The sequence below is a fragment of the Myotis daubentonii genome, chromosome 4 (genome assembly GCF_963259705.1).
Source record: "Myotis daubentonii chromosome 4, mMyoDau2.1, whole genome shotgun sequence".
NCBI classification, from domain to species: Eukaryota; Metazoa; Chordata; class Mammalia; order Chiroptera; family Vespertilionidae; genus Myotis; species Myotis daubentonii.
Genome location: NC_081843.1, coordinates 71,784,149 through 71,806,259, shown reverse-complemented (window position 1 = coordinate 71,806,259; position 22,111 = coordinate 71,784,149). Strand labels below are relative to the sequence as shown.

The window sequence follows — 22,111 nt, the reverse complement described above, 5'->3', positions numbered from 1 at the left end:
TACAAGAATATTAGTCTTGAAGTTCTGAATCTATCTGGCACTTTTGGAAAGGGAAACAGAAAATATGTAGAAGTCTATAATTTCTAAATTGCTTGACTTCAAGGGATAATATTTGCATGAGTATCTTAAAGGTGAACACAAATGATGGAAAGAGCCCACAGGCCAAGGATTCAAATCCATTTAATATGAGTTAAGTATGCAAAAATGCCTTTGCACATAGATGGTTTCCTAGAGCAGGGAACTGACGACACTCCCAATAGAGGAGTAGCACTCCAGCCTTCAATTTCAGAAAAGCATGCAGCTGCCGGTGAGAGCGGTGACTGGAGTGAGAGCTAACAGGTTCCTCAAGAAGTTTCTTCTGTCACCTCTCCCTTGGGCCTCCTAACTCTTCCAGAGAATTTAGATCTATGTCTGATTGATCACCAGTTCCAAGTACCTGGTGTCAACCCCAGCACATGCCTGAGTACTTAATTTGAGTTTGGACAAAGAACGTTCTTTCCAGGAATTTTATCCTCCCTGGCAGGACTGAATCTCAAGCAGTCTATTTTTGTAGTTTTCTGCAGCAATTAAGGACTCAAGTATTTACTTAAGAATTGAACAATGATCGTCTAAGGAGAGAAAGAGCTCAATAGAAAAGTATAAGGAATAAACACACACACACACACACACACACACACACAAATCTAATTTTTAGTAAAGGTGCATTAAAAATCAACGGGAAAGATGGACTATTAGAAATCATCTGGGAAAAATTCCTACCTGACACCATAACAAAAACAAAATTTAGATGGATTAATGATCTAAATGTAAATTTAAAAACATGTGCATGTGTGTGAGTATGTGTGTAGAATAAAGGAGTTTAATATTATTATAAATTTTAAGGATGAGGTGGGAAGTAGCCAGAGGCCTTTTAATGAAGACAGGTACAGAGTAACTACATAAAAGTAAAATAAATCTTTATGATAAAATGTACAAGAAACAAAGTTTAAAAAAACTGAGTGAAAATATTTTATATACATACACACACATATATACATGTCATATAATCTTGCACACCTCTGTTTTTCTATGGAGATGGGTATATACTATTAGGTAGATAGATATCCAATAATAAATTATCATTTTTGATATACAAAGAATTTATATAATTTAATAAGAAAAATAAAAATTAAATATCAGAAAAATAAGCAAAGGATAAGAACATGAAAATCACAAAAGGATACAATTTACCAATAAACAGATGAATAGATGTTCACATTCACTAGTAATCAACAAACTAGAAATTAAAACAATGACATTTAAAAACTCATCGAATAGGCAAAAATTTAAAACACAAATAACTCAGTATTTATGGGCTATGGGAAAGAACATTCTCATACATTTCTGCTGGAAATTCGTTTTGCTGAGGACAGATTGGCACTATCAAAATTTAAAGTATGCACACCCTTTGCACAGTAATGCCTCCTTCAGGAATCTGCACCATAGAAAACAGAGGTGCGATAGAGGATATGTGGGTTAAGAAATTCATCGCAGCAGAAAGTTATAATCAACCTAAAATATCTAGCAATGTGGAAATGTTAAAAACAAAACTATGACATAGTCACACAGTGCGATAAAATAAAACCATTAAAAGAAGAAGCAAAATCTATAGCACTGATGTGACACACATGGCAGGATGTCCACAAGTGCAAAATCAAATCAAGAACATATGTATACACAGCATGATTTAACTGGTGGTAGGTGGCTGGATGGGTGATGTGTGTATGTGTGTGCATTTATTCATGTACCAAGAATTTTTTTAAGTGGAAAAATACACAAATGACCTGCTAAGAATGGTTACAAATCTGAAGTATACAAGTGCTAGGTCGAAAGGAATTTTATTTTTCATTTTATGTATTTATGCAGTACTTGCAATTATTCTGTATCACAAAGGTATAATGTTTTATAATGTTGAGAAAGAAAAGAAATGATAAATGCTAAACAACCCAATCATTGACCAAAAAGAAAGAATTTGGTTAAAAGAATTGCTTTAAAAGAAGGTATAGATACCTTTGCCTAATGCAAATTTAAATAAACAAACAGAAAAACCTCTTGCTTGCTGCTGTATTAATTTTCTGTATTTGGATATTTATCTCGGTGATTTCTCTCTGGCTATTTAATTCACTGTGTTTAACTGATAGGGTCTATGGGAGTTTAGTGAAAAACTATTTTGTAACTATCTCCCTCCAGTTGTGATTTATCTCCCCCAATGAACTGCTGGTGAGTGGGGAATTAGTAAAGCAGATACAGATCTGGAGAGTAGTGTGTGGCTTTACTTATCTCCGCAGGGATCCTTATTTCATATTGATAAAGCTTGAAATCCTTCCTGTAGCTCTTTCTGATTGTTCATTGTCGCAGTTACTGTTGTAATGAGAGGTACAAAGAGCCAAGCCAACCTGCTTCTTTCCTTCTACTAAATTAATTTCAAAGGAAATTCTTCAATCCAAGTAAATAATGAATGTGGGTGGAATCAGATTCTGACTCAACATGTCCATTTAATTGCTTCTAAACGTTTAGATACATTCTTAAGAAACCTTCGCACATCATTAAAAATTCAACCAGTAAAGAATGATGGGGTGAGACATGAACTGGCTCTAGCCATCTTTGCTCACAAAACCCCATTTTAAGTTGGCATTAATATTTGCCTTCTCCTCTATTATTATAAATCAAGATTTATTGTAGAAATATACCAAAGACAGCACAATAATAAAACAAATTCAGCACAGGTTTTGAAATGTACCTAACAAAATCAACCTCTTGCAAAATAACTTTCTTATTCAAAATGGAACTGGGAATTGTTCAGCACACAATGAATCATCTTTTGGCAAGTACAATAGAATCTTTAGGGACATTTCACAGCCTCTTGTTCAATTGTTAGGATGTTTTTAGCTTTCACAGGTAGGGAAGAAGGTTGCTTGTATAGCCATCATCTTGCTGCTAAAATTGAACAGTAAAGATTTTTCAGAGTTGCTGTTGTAATAGATCTTTTTGCTTCCCCCCCCCCCTTCCTGTTTCTATGCCCAGAGCTGCTTTGTCTCTCAAAAGCAATCTGGAATTACTTAATGCTAATGTTTTCTGGTTTTACTATTTACCCAGGACTCAAATGATAAACATTAATGTGGGAAACTCCCTTTTTCTTACCTCATGGTTCTATATTTATTTAACTGTTATTCTGCAAGAAGAAAACTGCATCTTTCTCCAGGTTAATGGACTCCTTTTTTATTGACAAACATTGTGTTTTTGCTTTTGCTTTTTTTCAGGAGGCTTTAGAGTTACCCCTGGATGATTCTGAAGTGACTGAGGCCACAGCAGCAACCGAAGTGATTAAATATGAGTATCACGTCTTGTATTCCTGTAGCTACCAAGTGCCTGTGCTTTACTTTAGGGCAAGCTTTTTAGGTAAGACCATGTTGGAAGCTAAATGTAAATTCATAACATTTACATATTAAGGCAGAAAGTAGACTTGGAAAATTATTCTTGAGAGGAAAAAAAATAGAGTTAAAAATAAGAAAACTGTGGGTGAGGTAAGGTTTTTACCAGTAAATTTTCTCATGTTTTAGAAAGAGTATCAGGACTTCAGAGTGAATGATATCATCCCAGCCATAAGTCTGATCTTCAGATTCTTGGCCTCCTGCCCAACGTTGACTAAGCCCCCTGGCCCTTTTTGCTTTACTTTAAACAAGTAGGAACAACTTAAAGCTACAATGTTTATTTATTTCTAACTTTACAGTAAAAATTTCCTTCAATCCTAAGCGATCCCATTATCACAGAGCCCCCATGCCTTTCCCCCAAATGCTAATAATTGCTTCAAGAACTATTTATCCATGGGTTTAAGCTATACTTAAATACAGCACTGACATTTCCTTTGGCCATCTATACATCTCCAGTGCCTTCACTTCCTGCAATGCTGTTACTCAACTCATTCCCCTTGCCAAGAAGGTGGAACACTCTGTCTCCTCTGAGGCCTTTGCTAATAAAGCTTATTTGATCAGCAACCACAGAGTCCCCACTCTGCAGCGCAGCCGTGACTTTCCCCTTCATGTCCTCCAGCTAAACCGGGTCAGCGTTTCCAGGCCCTGCCAGCCCTGGGCTCGGGGACAAAAGGAGTCACCTCCCCAGTCCACCCCCTACTCTATTTCTCCTTCTCTATCTGGGCTCATCAGCAGCTTTTTGCATTTTGAACAGACTTCTAACTTTTTCTGGATAGCTAAGACATCTGAATTTAGCCACTGATATTTTATTTTTAATTAAAAAGTAGCTTAAGCTGCTTTGAATGTGTATTTGGTAGATCTAATCACTTGCTGCCTTATATTGTTTAATGGTCTCTAATTTTGCGGTGTTGGCGGTTTCACAAAGCACTTAGGATTTAAAACACAAGAACAAATTCTCATAGGCTCCCTGGTGAGAAGACTTTAATCTGAGGTGCAGTTCCTAAGAACTGACAATTTGGGGTAAATCTTCAGCATGGGACATGGGGAATTGAGGACAGCGAGAGTTCACTACTTCACAAACTCTTGCTGCGGATTTATCCATATGATTATGACAGGACTTTAAAACACTCACTTCTTTTTGTAATTCGATTTGGTTTGGAGCCCAGAGGTTAGAGGAGGTTTCTTGTTAGTGAGCTGTGCTCTACTAAAAAGTAGGAGGAGATCCATTTGTTTACCAGGGGGAGGAAGTTGTCTTTCTTGGTTTTGGTTTGCAGCGGCTCTTACCTAGTAGCTTCCAGATTCAAAGATATGTCGAGGCTGTAGGTAGAGGAAATAGGACACTGCTTCTTCAATACTGTACTTTCATATAATTAGTATTCACCATAAGCAGTTAATCACCAGAGAAGAGCTCCCAGAGACAAAACAAGTTGTTTAGCTTGTCAGCATTAGGGAATTGGAGGTGTTGAAACATGACTGCTTCTCGCTGGAAGTGGGTCTTGCCGAGGCTGCTGGATGAGCTCATGCGTGTGCTTTGCTCTTATGTGCCAACAGCTCCCCTTACAGCACAGCACGGTAATTGTTCCTGCAAGTCCAATTACATTTTAATGAAATTTGTGTACTTCCTAAGATCTTTTCTGCATGTTGCTTTTCCATTTCTTAAAAAAACAACAACACACAAAAACTCTAGCATTCTTGGATTCTATTTATATTCTTTTAAGATTTCCTTTATTATGCTTAATAAAGAAAAACCAAAACAAGTCATTGGCTTTCTGCAGAAACACTCATTGTTCTTCCCCCTCCCCATTCTGTGCTATATAGAATGAGTATTAGAAATGCTTTAATTTCAGAATTCATTTAGTGCTTGTTCAGACACATTAAAATAACAAATTTAATCTTTGGAGGGCAAACTGAATGTTTTCTTGTGGAGAAACACGAAAAACGGTTCTTTCCTTTATCATAGTCTAATGATTTTTCTCTTTTCCACCTAACTTAACTCAATGGGTGTTCTAAAAATGTATCATCCTTTACTCTGGAGTCATAATTTTTCATTTATTCCCCTCAATCTATTCCCTTTTCCTGTGATATCTGATTTCTCTGGCTTTTCGTCTGTTTGTTAAACAAATCTCTGTCAGTGTGGTGACTAGGTTCCTAGCATCTTCCCCTTGTTCCAGGTCCAGATGTTTCTTTGTCTCATCCTAAGAGCTCGACCTGGAAAGGAGGGTGACTATAAAATTTCTCGCCCAGGGGTCTTTTTATTTTGTTGCTTCAAAAATAGTTCAGTTAGCCTTGTTTTTGGCAGATATTTAGAATTTCTTTTGCATTTGATTGCTATTAAAAATTAGTTTCTCTAGCTTGCTCTGAATTTTCTTGTAATACCGCTCTTTTTTAAGGAAAAGCAAATAATAAGTATTTCCATTTCAACTGATAGTACCTTTTTTAAAATCAACTGGCTTAGATTCCAGAAGAAATCTTTATTTTGTTTCTTGAGATGCAAAGCCTGTAATTATCTCTTATTTCTTTATATTGTTGTGTCCACCAGGCCAACTATTGCCTAAGACTCAGTGAACATGCCACTTGCTCTTGTCACTCCATGACATATTGTATCAAATCACACATAACATATCACATTGCATCATATCATATATCTTGTTACAAGTTGCACCACAACAGACTTATTTGTTTACTTGTTCTCTGTTCCCTATAAGATGGTAAGCTAGAAGTTAAAGTTTTCAGTTAAAAAGAGAGAAGAAGAAAATTAATATTGGGTACTTACAAAATGAGTAAGACATTTTGATACCCACAATATCAACTGTGGTTCAGCATCAGCAGGTGTTTATTGAATGAACCAATGAGGAATTTCTAATCATTTGTGATGGTGCCCTATTTGAACTGCTATGATGGGTTTATATGGGAGGAATTAATGCTGTTGTCTCCAGGAGAGTCAGGACCCAAACCACCTATGTATTGTTACTCTTTAGTCTGATATTTCTCAGAGATTATAGGATTAGTTGACTAAGGAGAATGGAAAGTCCTGAAGACTCAAAGGTGGGCCTCCAAACCAACAGAGCAGCTGCCTTGCTTATATTGACACTTTTTTACTTGATCTTTTATGCAGACAGCTATGCTGAGACAGATTCTGCTTCTGGGGGCCTCTCATTTCTACTGCGTGAGTTTGCAGGAGCTCAGTTTTGTAGGGGGTAACATGCATTTACAAGAACACATATGTTCTTTCCATTGTTCCTTTCCCCTTGACTACTCTTGTCATTATGGGTTTGGGAGAGGTAGTGGGACATACTTAACACCATTTATTATCCAGCAGTGGGTGAGAGGCATTTGCACTTCTGTCAAGTAGTAATAAAGAGCCTGTATTTGAATAGTGCTTTGTAGTTTCTGAAGTCCGTTCTCACAAAGCATTGATGTCAGTGCCCACTGGTGGTTGTTTTTTCTTTCCTGTTTTCTAAGCACACACAGTATTTTAAATTATTTGCATCATGCCAAAGGCTTCTATCTACTACCCATTATTCCATCACCTTCTAAAGTCTCATCTTCCCTTTTAGGGACATGGCTTTGGTCAAAAGCTGATGGAAAACAGAAACGTGGTAAAAACCTTACATATACCTACTGGCTTTGACCTCACTACAGTTCTAAGCTCATATATTTTCCCCATTTCACTGATATAGCTAGAGATTTCTATATTTCAGCTTGAATTCTGATTTTATTTCTTCTTTGTTCCTCCTTTTTTCCTTTGTTCTCAATCTCTATTGAAAAATAGACAAAGTGGTTATTCTCATTTTCAAAATAGTTAACTCTTGGGCTGACATATGGGTTCTTCTTGGGAACCATTTTTGACATATTTCTTTAATTAGTCAGATGGGCTGCTTTTGAATAAGGAGGGAAACATTTCTCCCATCCTGAATGTCTGTTCTTTCTGTAGATCCATTCTATTATTGGCCCAGGGAGTAAGAGTATAGAATTAAAAATGTAACCCAGATATTTTATGTGGAAGATCTGTCCACTTGTTATATGCCTGAAGGATGCTCATGGAGAAATAGGGCAAAAGAAATAGCCAAAGAATTATTTCTTCTCAAAGGCAGCATGAACCAAACTAAGATAAAGGCCAGCACAAAGGACAAATAATGGAAAGTTTAGGATGAGAACAGTGCATGACTCATCAAGGAGGAGGAGGCAGAGGCTTGTCCATGCTTTGGAACAAGAGGAGGCCTTTGAAATGCAAAGAAGAGAATGATAGGGACCCTGGAATAATGGGGGTTGGAGGAAGTTAGAGAATAAAAATAAAATCCATACCTCTGTCCAACGACCTGCAAGGGAAGGTAGCAGGTTGGCTTTTCTGAAGAAACTGGGAAAAGAAACTGGAAAAGGGGAGAAGGGCAAGTGCCCAACTGTAGGCTGGAGGGAACGTGGCATATTTGGGAGAGAGGGAGAGGCCAGATTGCAGTAGGGTTTTCTTGAGATGAATTGTGGAAGAAATGATTGAAAGGTATTTGAGATCAAATTATGGACTAGATCATGGATGGGAAGGGATTGGATTGAAAGAGACTGAGCGGAAGTGAATGGGACCAGAGGAGGGATTTCCTAGAGCAGAAATCATGACTGAGTAAAACAGAGGAATAAATGAAGATGAAAATAAATCATGGAGAATGAAGTTTTAGTAAAAGGAGTTTGGCTCTTTCTGTATTGTTAGCATTGTATTAAACTTTTTAAAATAATAACCTCTTAGAGAAAATGAGTTAGAAAGAACATATTTTCAGGGAAAAATTATTATTGTCAACAGAGTGAGAGTGAAAGCAGCTTGTTGAACAAAGTAAAAAAAATAAAAAAAGTGGATTAGAGAGGTACGTAAAGACCAAGGCAAAAATGATTCTAGTTAATTATTACAATGAGCAGAAAATAGAAAATAGTTTGACAAATGATTTAATTTAGAGTCTTTGTGATTGTACAGATTGCTTCAAAAAGTTCATATATGCCACTTATATTTATGTAACTAGTTAGTAAATCTAGCCAGACATTATAATGAAATGGAACATGAATTTGGGGAGATTAAAAAGAGATTCTAGGGATTAAAGTGAAATTTGAAGAGCAAGCAGTGAAAGTTATTAAGAAAAATAATGAAAACTTATTTAATTAATACAAAATACTCAAACTGAAAAGTCCAAATAATAGAGGAAATTTAATGAAAAGTACAGTATTTGTTCAATCTTGTAAATGTTTGAAACATTATGGGGAATTAACGTAGAAGTAGGATGCTGGGTTGGAACATAGGATAGGAAAAGAATCTCATTGAAAAATCAAGCCCTGATTTAAAAGTGTATTAAAGAAAAGGTGTCAGAGAAATGTGAAACAAAACTGCAGGGACCTATGTTAGTATAAAACACCACATACTCCTGGCTGGTGTGGTTCGGTGGTTGAGCATCGACCTGTGAACTAGGAGGTCATGGTTGGGGCACGTGCTCAGGTTTCAGACTCGATCCCCAGTCGGGGGCATGCAGAAAGCAGCTGATCAATGATTCTTTCTCATTGATGTTTCTCTCTCTCCCTCTCCCTTCCTCTCTCTGAAATTAATAAAAGCATATTTTAAAAAAAACACCACATACACAGAAAGCAACAGATTTTAAATGGATCCAAAGGCCAGAAAGAGGACATGATTTATTCCCTTACTTGCAAGAGATTATGCTTTCACTTTCCTAGATAAATGTCTGTTTGTGGTACTGGAAGAAACATTTATTTGCTTACTCTTGGGAAAATCAGCCCTGTTTGAAAAATCTATTAAAACATACATGACTGCCTACTGTGTGCATAGCACAAAAGCTCATTAGCCTATTTTAAAAATATGCTGAAAAAAATCACTGCACAGCTTGAAACTAGTTTATTGCTTTTATCCTCCTTTAAAGTCATAGAGTTATTCGAGTTCATGTACTAGGTGTTATGCTGAGAAAGTGGAGATTGCATTCTCCTTGGGTTGGTGGTGGAATAGGGGTAGTCAAGATGCAGCTACGGGCATAAGAGGTCCATGTTCCGGGAGTAAGGAGGTGTGAACAGAGCCAGAAATCCAAAATGCTGAGTGCTGGGGTGTCAGACCAACAAGCTGGATCAAAACTTCGGGATACTTTGAATAGGACTGAAAGTAGAATGTCTTCTGCTTTAGAACCAGTAGGCGCAGTGTTATGTACCTTGTGGTGTGGTCCTCAGAGTCCTGATGAGTAGTGGTATCTTGGGACATTTTCTGATTTCTCAAGAAGGGCTTATATGTATTTCTGCCAGGTTAAGTGTTTAATTTAATTTAATTTAAATGAGAAGTTACAGCATCGGGCATTATGATAGGTTTCTTAACACAGTGTATGGATAGTTTCAAGTGACCCAAAATTATTCCTCTTCGTGTTGTATGCTGGGCATTTTTCTCATAAAAATCTACCTATATAAAAGGCTAATATGCTAAGTGTCCTTCCCACCTTCTGACTGGTCACTATGATGTGCATTGACCACCAAGGGGCAGATGCTCAATGCAGGAGCTGCCGTGAAACACACCATTTTATAGAGAAACGGCAGCGCGGAGCTGGCCGACAAAGCAACACTCGGCTTCCCCCAAGTGGGACACAGGCCCCGCCACCACCCCGGAGCGACACCCCACTAAATCGTAGCCAACACTGTCAAGGCCCCATGGCCAGCCCTTAACAGTCGCTGTGGGTACCGGGTAATGACATCACATAGCAAAGCCCGGCTTCCTCTCCCTAGTGACGACTAGCCTCCTTGCAGTTTCCTCAGCCCAGGAACACAACTTGCTTTATAGCCAGGTGCGAACATTTTACACTTGAACAGAAAGTCTGTGAAGTGTTTTCCCATGCCTCATCTCATTTGATCCTCACAGAAGTCCTGGAGTACATACATAGGAATCACACTCAGTGGAATCCTATTTTCTTTTTACTAGCTGGAAAATGGAGATTTAAGAAAGCTTAGACACTTGGTCCAACTGAAAGAAGTAAGAAATGGTGGAACTTGAAAATGACTTTAGGTTTTCTCACTACGCAGAATATAGTCAAACACTGCTGCAGTTACCATTAAATATTTTATCCTTTGTTCTCCCTGTGTAATCTACAATAATAATCTGCTTCATGTTGATATTTACTGCTGTGTTGCTGACAATTACCTGAAAGAGAAGTTGGGGTGCTTCACTGGGCTGGAAAAGGTTTAGCTAAATCAGAAAGCAGGTCTAATTAAGCAAGTTTATTCTATACATATAAAAGGCTAAGTTGACATGCACACATATAAAGCTCTCGCTTGTGCCAATCGCACTTGTGTGTTCCCACCTGTCATTGTCGATCATGAATTTGGTTGACACTTTTATTATAGAGAAAGGGCGTATAGCGATTTTAAAATATTTCCTCTAAGTAATTTCCTTTCAATGTGCACGAATTAATGCACTGGGCCACTAGTAGATTATAACATTCATAAACTTCATCATGTGATTTAAAGACACCTTACATTTATTTTCTACTCAAAATTACTAAGCAAATATTTAACATTTTAAAAGTTGGGGCTGATAATTTGGAATGTAGATTATTAATAGGCAAGAGTTTTAAACCATTTATTAGGACTATATTAGTTAGGTATATTTGGTTGCAAATAATTGAACCTGACTATGATAAGCAGAAAAGGACTTATTGGGAGGTTAGATCATAGAGTCAACTGAAGGAATTAAGAATGACAAGATGAAGAAATGCCTCTGTTAGGCTTTAGTGGTGCAGAATGGGGCTCTGTCTTCCATTTATTTTGGAATTTCTCTCCCAAATTGGAAGTATGTTTGAATACTGAAAATCAAATATCCATAGTATTTTCATCTACTTAATACCATGGGTTTTTGTATAAGTATGAAGTTCTTAAAATATAATCGTGAAACACTTAACTAATGAATTTCTCATCATGATTGTTGAGTCTTTATTATTAGTAATAATTGTGCTAATTACTCTAGATTATCCATCTATCCATTCACTGGAAAATGTTTATGCACAAGGCATGGGGCAGTTTTTGGAATGCAGGGATGAGTAAAGGAAATCAGAGATGAATGATGCCCTCACAGAGCTTTCAGTCTAGCAAGGGAAAAAAGCCAGGTCTGAAATTCACTGTAACAAAAAGAATATGCACAAGGGAGCTAAAAATTGCCACCAGGCATAGAGTAGATTGGTGTTTGCCAGAGGCTGGAGGATGAGGAAAATGGGGAAATGTTGGTATACATTTTCATCGCTGAGATGAGTAAGTTCTGGGGATGTAATGTACAGCATAGTGAATAGTTAATAATACTGTATTGTATACATGAAAGTTATTAAGAGAGTAGATTTTTTTAAAGTTCTCACTACACACCAGAAAAAGGTAACTATGTGAGGTAATGAATGTATTAATTAACGTTATTGAGGCAATCATTTCCCAATACATATGTATATGAAATCATCATGTTGTATACCTTAAACTTCCACAATGTTATATGTTCATTCTATCTCAGTAAAGCTGGATTTAAAATAAATTGCCACCAAGGCTCAAAGGGCAGAGATTACCTTGAGCTGGAGTAGTCAAGAGAGGCCATGGCTGCTGGACTTGGGATTTGTCCATGCAGTGATGGAAAAGACAGGCCAGGCCCAGTGAGAAAACCAGGAGAGGCAGAATTCTAGACTCCTAGGTTAGGCAGTGTGGGTGGAGACAACTAGTTACAACAGCAACAAAGTCAAAGATACAACTCACATGTGTGTATCTCTTTATGGTTTTCAAAGAGCTCTTGGGTTCAGGACATCCTATATAATAAAGATGTAATATGCAAATGGTTGTTACACTGTGAAGCATAACGACCAACCGCATAACGACCGGGTCACAGGTCAGCAGGAGGGTGGGGCAGCGAGCTACAAGCAGACAGCAGAGACTACAGGAGGGGGCAAGGCAGCAAGCTATGATGGGGGGGCATGGGAGAGGGGGGGCATGGGAAGTTACAAGAGGGCGGCAGTGAGCTACTGGTGAGCTACTGGCGCACGGATTCGTGCACAGGGCTACTAGTACATTATAATGGTGAAAGTGCAAGGTCTGGAGCTGGAAGCCTTGGTTCTGATTCCTGGCTCTGCTACTTACTAACTCTATGACCTGGGGAAACATATTGAACTTTGTTTCCTCTCTTTCATCATCTGAAATTCACTGTAACAAGAAGAATATGTTAAGGACCACAAGAGAGGTAGAGACTGCCACCAATTTGAGATAAAAATAATAAGACCAACTTCATAGAGTTTTGAGGATTGTGAGCTAATACATAAAATGAGGCTTCACACATAGTACCTTTCAACAGTGCTGGCTGAGTTATGTATCTTGATCCTCACATAACCTTGTAAGGTAGGAAATGTTATTATCCCATGCCCCGTGTGAAAATTGGGTGCTCAGAAAAGTTCAATGATGCATTCAAGGGTACATGGAAAACTAAGGAGTTGAGGCTCAAACTCTAGGCTTTCCCACACATTTTTTTTTTTACTGCATGATGCTGTCATTCAAATAACAACTAACATTTAAGGAACACAAGTCAATTAATTGATGCCATACATAAGTAAAAAGAATCTATATTTGAGGATTTTTTTATTCATATTTCCTAAGATTAAGAGAGATACAAAATGCTAAACAATGTATGTAGGGATAAATAAAAATTGCAGAATTAACCAGCACAGTAGCTGATATGAATGCACATGAACAATTAACACTCATTTCATATCACAATGTAATTTTCTCACTGAAGCAAAAATGAATTTTCCCCTTTGGTGGAGCATCATCGCTGTCTTACTGTGGAGTATGACATGAATTTTTATATTCTTCAAGCACTCTTGGAGACAATATACTGAATAATGGCATCTTTCATTGTGAAAAACCCACTCTTTTTATTTCTAGTGACCACATTCAGAACATTATTCTTAAACTTACTCTAAATAATTTATACTTTCTGTAATCTTCATTTCAGGAGTTATGAGCTTTAGTGAAACCACGCACAATAAGATAAAGGTTACTTCAGCGTGCTTGTACTGGAGTGAGGTAGTGCTAGTGAAATATTTCACATTGTTATTTGGTTCATGAAAACTAATAACCTTGAGAAATTTAATTTAGAAAGCTGCACATTTTGAGTAATATATAGATTACTTGACATGTAGGTTATTATTCAATTGAGAGATTTTATATGAAAATGTTAAATTAAATGCTACTGGCAGTTGCTAAAGATTGTACTTTTTAATTATTCCATTTTTCATCCAATGTCTCTTCTTGTTTTGTCATTGACATTTTAGGTTGTTGACAGAACATCCCTTTAACTCAAATGTGTAGTATCATTTCAGGTGATAGAGACACATAGTAGGCATGCAGTAAATGCTTATTGTGAAATAAATGACCTTAATTTACCATGCTCACTTTGTGGGCTACTTCTGAAATTGTTTTGGCTTCTGTTTCACTTTTTCAAGAATGCAAGGGATTATACTGAGCTTCTCAGCCTCAATGTGATTAATGAGATTTCCAAGCATGTTCAAATTGGTGCTATCGAATATCTAGGGTCTGAAACTAGAGAGTTGTTGATTGAGTATGCTTATGTCTCCTCTGACTGAGGCCAGACAGAAAAAATAGACTCTCTTAACAGGGCTTAAAGTTTCTGATTGAAGATACTTTGAACTGAACATGAAGGCATATGATGTGTTACATGAGCTTAAGCAAGTACTTGTTTATGCCCACATTTTAACTTAAGCTAAAGGTTTGTATATAGACCGAATAGATACAATATTACAACATTCTTAAAATGTCTGCCATATTTAAGCTCTATTTTGTGAAGTGGTTCTTTATATGTTTGACTAACTCAGTGCAATGATTTCATTGGGATTTCTGAAAGCTCCATTTTGTTTTTGGAATAATTAGCCACAACCATATTTGGATATATTTTAGGTGTCAGTAGTGTATGGCATGGATGAAGATATTGTTGATTAGGTAAAAAAAAAATTAGTTGGTGTACAAAAGAAGGCAAAACTAACTCTTGTATATCTTTGATCATGAAGGTGTGAGCTATGACTAAGCAAACAAATGAAGCCTCAGGAAAGGAATCCACATTATCCTTTTTAAAATCATTTTCATTGTATCTGTATGTGAGAGAAACAAAGCTATATTACCCAGATCTTCTACCGTGTAAATGGTCAGCAGAAACTGGAGAGATTGACACACTTGTCAAGGTAGCTTACTCAAGCACTCATTTAACTACCATTAATACGTGTGTTTTTCAATGGTTCTGTAAATGCAATAGAGAACAAAGTCACATCTATTCACAAAATACACTGTTCTCTTCATAGCAACTGGTAAGTAGCACTCTTATTAACATGCATATAGGAGTGTCATGCATTTTTTATGTTTCGAAATTATTAACTCCTTGTAGTTGTTATTCTAAGTTGACCAGATCATTTTTTATTCCTGTATTCGAAGGTATTATATCTTTTTTCCCCTAAATTTAGTGTTGTTTGAAAACGTATGGCACATCACCTCAATTCTAGCATCAAATCTGATGACAATATTCTATAACCTTTGCTTTGGGTCTCCACATTGTTGCTGTGCTGCTGACCAGTGCATTTGGATGGCTGTTCCTCACGGAGTATGCAGCGTTTTGACAGTGGGAATATCCAAACCACCTACTTCATCCTCAGATTGTTGACTAAAAAATATTTTCAGGAATAAAATTAAAATCATTATTGATTAGCAGATATTAAACCAGGATTCTTCTCCAGGTCTCCAAAGCTGTCCTCTGTCTTAGAGGAAATAAAGCTAAGGAAGGCATTCTTTCATTGACCACTTACTCAGTGAATATTTATGAAGCATTTGCAGGGTGCGAGAGGCTGAGAACACATGGCGGGGCTGCAGTGGGAAAGGACAGATGCAGCCTCCGCCTTCAGAGGCAGCATGGAGTGAGTAGCAGGGAGAGCACGGAGCTGTGAGTCCTGAGACTTAACTCCAGCTCTACTGCCATCACGTACTGGCTGCATCATTTTGGCAGATGCATATTTCCCAAGACCTTAGTTGCCTTATTTATAAAACTAGTAAGTGTACCAGGTCTACCATTCTATTATCTTATAGCTTGATTTCTTCTAACTTCGACATCTGAAAATTATTTTGAAAGCATGTCATCTTTTTATAATTTGATTATTTCATTTGCTGTTTGACACTGAAGTACTTAAAATCCTATTCTCCTCTTCTAACATAAACACACACACACACACACACACACACACACACACACGAATGTGCATATTTTGAAGACATGTAGTGCTTATCTTAAGGGCAAAGTTTGGCCCTACTCTGTAAATGTGTTCAGAAAACAATATAACACAGATACTGAAGGCAGCTTGTTTTTAACTTGTAGCTAAACATGACATTCAAATGTTAATTGGATGAATAAATCTTGTTCATTTTACAGACATGGAAATGTCAATGGAATAAAACTATTTATCACACGATAATGGTCTCCTGCCGCCAGATAAATGCCAAGATGAAGATACTTATTGAAAATGTATCAAAATATTCTATTGCTATTTATTGAAAATAAAGGTTGAGGAAAAGTTCAACTTTTCAGGTCAAACATGAGAAATGTTCTGCCTGTAGTATTAGTGTATTACTATATCAAACACAATGTGCACAGTATAGAAACATAGGAAAATTCTAAGAAATAATGGTCTCTAAAGGACTCTTTCAGCTTTGCGCATTACTGGAATAGTGCAATGGGGGCTGGGAGGAGACACCTAATATTTATTTAGCTCTTATTAGGTATCTAACATAGTCCTGAGTTTGTTCGCTGATGTGAGCCTCATGAGAACAAGATTTTAAAATAATTACCATCCTCATTTGCAGCCACATAGAGAAGAAATGCAAACACCAGGATTCAAATTCAGCCCAGGCTCCGAATCTTTCTCCTAACCCCCACATCTCCAGTTATACCCTATAAGTCTGTGTACAATGCCTTTAGTTTTAGTTTTGTTTTTTAGTAGATTATCCCCCCAAGTTTTGTTGCATTTGGTAACCAAGTATTTCTTTGTGTCTAATAACTTACTATACTGATGACTTTAAATGATATTGACCACTTGTCTAAGAAACATAGCACACTTGTAAGTCTTGAGGACTTGATAGCTCTGGATGGGTCAAGTAGCACTAGATTTTAGCAGTCAGGCCACCTCCTTTCTAGCAGAGGGTGCTTAGAAGTCCTTAGGTTCACTCCCTGCTTCCTTTTCTGAACTTAGATGTCTATTTTTCTATTTTACTTATCTTCTGCCGTGTGGTCTTCATAAAGCACATTATTTGAGTGGTTAAGAATATAGGTGAATAAGTGAAGTCGTTTAAACAAAGAAAAGGGGAATTATTGTTCACTAAAGCTTTTACTCATCTCAGGTCCCTTCACCCCTAACAGCCCTTTCTCCACCTGCACACACACCAGGTGCTTACGGCCCCCTCCCCTGGACGGTCAGAGGACTGCAGTTTTCCTCTGGCAGTGACCTCCGAGCATTTTAGTTACTGATACACTATCGATACACTTGTCATAGTTTCCCTAGCAGGAAGGCAGGCTCCTTAGTAGGAAAAACTGTGTGTTTTCCTTCTCTCTATTCCCTGTGGTATCCAACAGAGTGATTTGAACATTACAGATACTCGGTCAGTGAGAGTGAAAGAAGCATGTGTGTGGTCTCTGATTTTAAGGACTACAGGAAGTATTAAGACGTCAGAGGTATCCGTCGTGCACCCTTCTATCGGAGTCTGTCTATCTGATCCTTTGCCTGTGCTTGTATCTATTCGTTCTCTCTAAAACACATTTGGATTCAGATTCATAAAGGCACTGAATGAGCAGATGATTTAACCGCTAGATAATTACAAAGGGGAGAGATGTGAATAGTTAAGTTTCCTTCAGGAAGATAATGGTCATTCATATAGCACTCTTTTGATTTTTTAAAAAGTCATAATATTCTCCTGATAGTTCTCGATAGACACCAAGCACCACTGTCACACGGATTACTAACTGTGGGTCTTCCCCATGCTCCTCTGCAGATGGGAGACCCTTGTCTCTGAAGGACATATGGGAAGGAGTCCACGAGTGCTACAAGACGCGGCTGCAGCAGGGACCCTGGGACACCATTACCCAACAGGTTAGAGAGTATTCTCATGTTATTATACGTGATGCTTTCTCTCTGCTCATCTTTTTACCTAGTTCTCTCTTCCCTATTCTTTTTCCTATCTCACTCTCTACCTACTTAAAAGCTTCAATTCTAAGACAGTTTCCTTAAAAATAACAAACCTTCCCAGACCCAGTCTTAGTTTAGCCTCCCTGTTACCAACTTTCATAAAAATCTGTAATTTTTTTCATAGTGCTTGTCACATTTTAAATTATATGTTTGGATATTTCAAAAAAATAATGTCCATCTTTCACGCTATATGGTGTGCTGTCATGTGGACAGATGATGTCTGTTTACTCTTCATTGTACACCAGCACCAGCACAGTCCTTAAAATATAGTAGCTGCTCAATAAAAATGTATTAAGAAAACAAGAATAGAAACTGAATTGGCATATCCACTAAAAAATAGATGATTTAGTTGGTGTCACATCTGATGTTCAAAGTTTTACTCATAGGAGTATTTGCAAAAAATTAACTTTTGATTAATAATAGCTTTGCAATAGTGATCTAAAAAGCAGAGAAAATAGATCTGCAAAAGTACATATAAAAAGTAGATTTGCAAAAGTAGATAAAATAGATGTCAATCATTTCTGTCATTATAGCTGCCTTGCTAAAATCAGCAGTTAATTATTTTAGAAATTTAAAAATACTCATCACCTTGCATCCAATCATAGTCTCCTTAAATATAATTTTTTCTTATATCAAAATCTTATTTTTCCAAGGCTCTGTTAAGCTTAATCAAAGCTTCCTTTAAAAATGACTTTATCAACCATTAACATTTTTATGCCCTCTTATGTGTTTGATCATAATAATAATAGTTTACCTCCCAATCAACATAAGAATCCTTAGCATTTTATAAGTAGCATTTGACAATGATTACAAATGGCCATTTTTTAGATTTTAATTGAGGACAAAACTAGATTTAAGTATATGTATCTTTCACACTGCCCCTCAAATTAATTTTTTTCCTTTCTCTTCCCACTTTGACCCTCCTAGATCAAGCCCTGTAGCCTCACCTGAAACAATTAGTAAAACTTCCCACCCTTGGTCTTCTGCTCCTTTCCTCCCTGCCCTGTACCATTAGTCACATCTTCTTAAGCACGGCTGCTTTTCGCTTTTCTCTTCCCCGTGGGCAGACCTGCAGTAGATTCCCAAGGGCCTATGGCATGTGGGCTAAATGCCTCCGCTGGCCTGCAGGGGCTGCCACTCCCTGGCACTGACCTGCCCTTTCAAGCTTATCTTCTCCTTCCCTCCACACACTCTCAGCTCCTGCCAAACCCAGCCATTCATTTCCCTGAACCCATCTTGTGCAGTTTGTTCCTGGAATTCTTCCCAGGTTTAATACTCTCCCTGTTGCCTTTGTTCTGTCTGTATATAGTCCCTTCTCTTGTTCTTTCCCATGTTCCTTCCTCTGAAACCCTCTCAGCTCATAAGAATTTACCCTCCCGCCCGCTGAAATCCTAGTTTTGTAGAACAAGTATGGGATGGTTGCTATGATAAAAGGGTAACGAGATATAAAAGCAAATCAGCCATAAAGATTTTTGGCAAGAACATTTTATTTTTTGCAAAATATTTTAGATTGACCTTCAAGTATGTCAAGGTGAGGAGTGCTAAGAGTTTCAACTAACAATGTCTTGTCATTGACCACAAGCCATTCAAAATGTGTACTGTAATACCAGAATCCAGAGGGCCAGAAAATGTTTGGTTGGAAGAAAGATGGCAAAAGGATAGAAAAAGAGAGTATCCAAAACTATATGTGTTTAATTTGACTGCCTTTTTTTCTCAGCTCCTTCTCAGTTATGTTTTCCATCATGTCCCTCAGCCCAATTGTTATCCTTTTCCTTCTTTTTCCTCTAGCAGCTCTGTTATTAATCTCCTCGCTGCAAGCCTATAGCCCAATTCCTGGTGGTCTGTGTCATTTTGGGGTTTTAATTCCACACGTCTCTGTTCTGACTCATGTCATATGAATAAGATTTTGAACTCAACTCTGTTTTCTTAGTTTCCTAATATGATGTTACAAATAGATTTCATTCTGTTATTTCATTCCATTAAAAGAATTCCTAAGTTACTAAACCAACCGAATGAACCAATCTGTACCTTACTTATTCTTAATGGAATTGATTAATATATTTCAGTTTATAGGCATTTAAGTGTCATATAGATAGTCTGTTAGTGGAACTTTTTTTTTTCCTACATAGCTGATCACAGTAAGCATTACTATTCCTAACACCAAGTGTGGGCCCACTTACTAGGGGGGATATTTGATGTAACCAAACTATAACACAACTATAGCGTTTAGATGTTCCTTTGGAATTTGTCTTATTGTGATTGATTTGTGGACAGCTCTCCTACTTTTGATAACAAACTTTATTTAAGCTTTAGGATTGCTTATCATAGTTCCTGTCAGGCGCTAAAGACCTAGCAGGAGACACTCACTTGTTGCCGTTGCACTACTCGGCATTTGAAAGTCATCATGCATATTTCCTTGGGAGGCCTTGGCTTCTAGTTCCAGATTAGCTAATGGGTTGGTATTTATGTACCTTTCTTTGCTTGAAACCTTTGAGAGGATTGGTCTTCATTTTTGGAAGGCCCTATGTGGAGAAAAAATAGTGGGATGAAGGGGAGGGTATGATACAGCCCAGGGGAGAATGAGCTAATACAGGGTGGGGCAAAAGTAGGTTTTACAGTTGTTCATATGGAAAGTAATGCAACAATTAATAAATAATAATAAACTCTGTGTTTCAGGTACTCACAACTGTAGACCTACTTTTGCCCCACCTTGTATTGATGGCACCAAATAGTGGGTCCCATTTTGCAGAATTATACTAAAAAATCCTTAGCTTGCACACTGAACATGATAATAATATCCTGTCCTCTAGAGTGGCTTAAAAACAAAAGCAGCCTTCGCATAATATAAAATGCATTTCAGTTCATTTTCAGGCTTGATTGTGCTTTTGTAGTTTGTTGCTCTTCATCTTTGGTAATCACACTTCTGTTCTCGCAGCATTTGTCTTGATGATAAGGACCTGCTCATGTCAGACACGAACTCTCTCTTTTGAAGACAAGCCACTCATGAATCTCATACATTTGATTATGGTGATTACTTACCTGCTTTTGTCCAACATTACAGACTACCTATTACCTCAACCCTGCAGTCTAATAAAAACTTATTTTTTTAAGAACTTCTGAAAAAGAGTTAACAGATGCCCAGGTTGGATCTGCCTAAATTGGTAGAGTGAATATGACAACAGTGATCACCAGGAGGTGTGGGCTCTGTGTTTTAGGGAAAGAGCTCCTGTGACCTTGGGTGTATAGTGATCAGATAAGTAATTTTCTCTTAATGTTCCCTTTCTATAAATATGTACCAAGGTAGAGATGATAGTATAGTGGCTTGGCTGATTTTTTTTGGGGGGGGAGGGACATATTTCATCTAATGTGGAATTTTTTTGGAAGCAAATCTTAGATATCATATTATCTCGCCCATAAATATTTAAGGAAATATTTGTTAAAGGTAAAGGCTCTACACAAACGTTCATAGCAGCTTTATTCACATAGCCTGTGGAAACTGCCCAGATGTCCACGAGAGGGTGGATGGTTATACAAACTGTTATATATCTTAACCATGGAATATTACTCAGCAATGCAAAGGAATCAACTATTGCCCTAGTCGGTTTGACTCAGTGGATAGAGCGTCCGCCTGCAGACTGAAGGGTTCCAGTTTTGATTCCAGTCGAGGGCAGGTGCCTCGGTTGCTCAATCCCCTGCCCTGGTCAGGGTGCTGAGACAACCAGTTGATGTGTCTCTCTCACATTGATGTTCCTCTCTCTCTTTCTACCTTCCTCTCTCTCTAAAAATCAATGGAAAAATATCCTCAGGTGAGGATTAACAACAACAACAAAAAAACACACACACAAAGGAACCCACTTTTGATACACTCAACAACCTAGCTGAATGTCCAGGTAATTATGCTGAGTGTAAAAAGCCAATCCCAAAGGTTGCATATGATTCCATTTATCTAACATTTTTGAAATGACAGAACTATAGATTGGAGAACAGATTTGTGGTTGCCAGGGTGGGAGGGAAGTGGGTATGACTAGCAAAGGCAACATGAGGGAAGTGTTCTGTATCTGACTGAATCTATGTCATTATCTTGGCTGTGACATTGTACTATAGTTACCATTGGGGAAACAGGGTAAAGGGTATGAGGGATTTCTTTGTATCATTTCTTACAACTGCATGTGAATCTACTGTTATCTCAATATAAAAAGTTTAATTTTTTAAAGAAAGGTAAGGAAGCCATTATCACAACTAAATTTTAAAAATTTTAATATCTTTAAGTAGCAATTGGTGTTTACATTTTCCTAAATGTTTTATTTCTTTTTACACTTTCTTTGATGAGGATCCAAATAAGCTTTACACATTAAAATGATTAAC

At 37.4% G+C, this 22,111-nt stretch overlaps 1 protein-coding gene across 8 annotated transcripts in view; it reads left to right on the top strand.

Moving 5' to 3' along the window:
- The window catches only part of ATG10 (autophagy related 10), a 207,097-nt gene that overhangs the window by 138,081 nt on the left and 46,905 nt on the right, over positions 1–22,111 (top strand). For all 8 annotated transcript variants that reach the window (XM_059694176.1, XM_059694177.1, XM_059694179.1 and 5 more), the window contains 2 exons: positions 3,300–3,438; positions 17,553–17,650. In XM_059694176.1, coding sequence (XP_059550159.1) covers positions 3,300–3,438; positions 17,553–17,650 — 237 coding nt within the window. The remainder of the gene's footprint in view (positions 1–3,299; positions 3,439–17,552; positions 17,651–22,111) is intronic.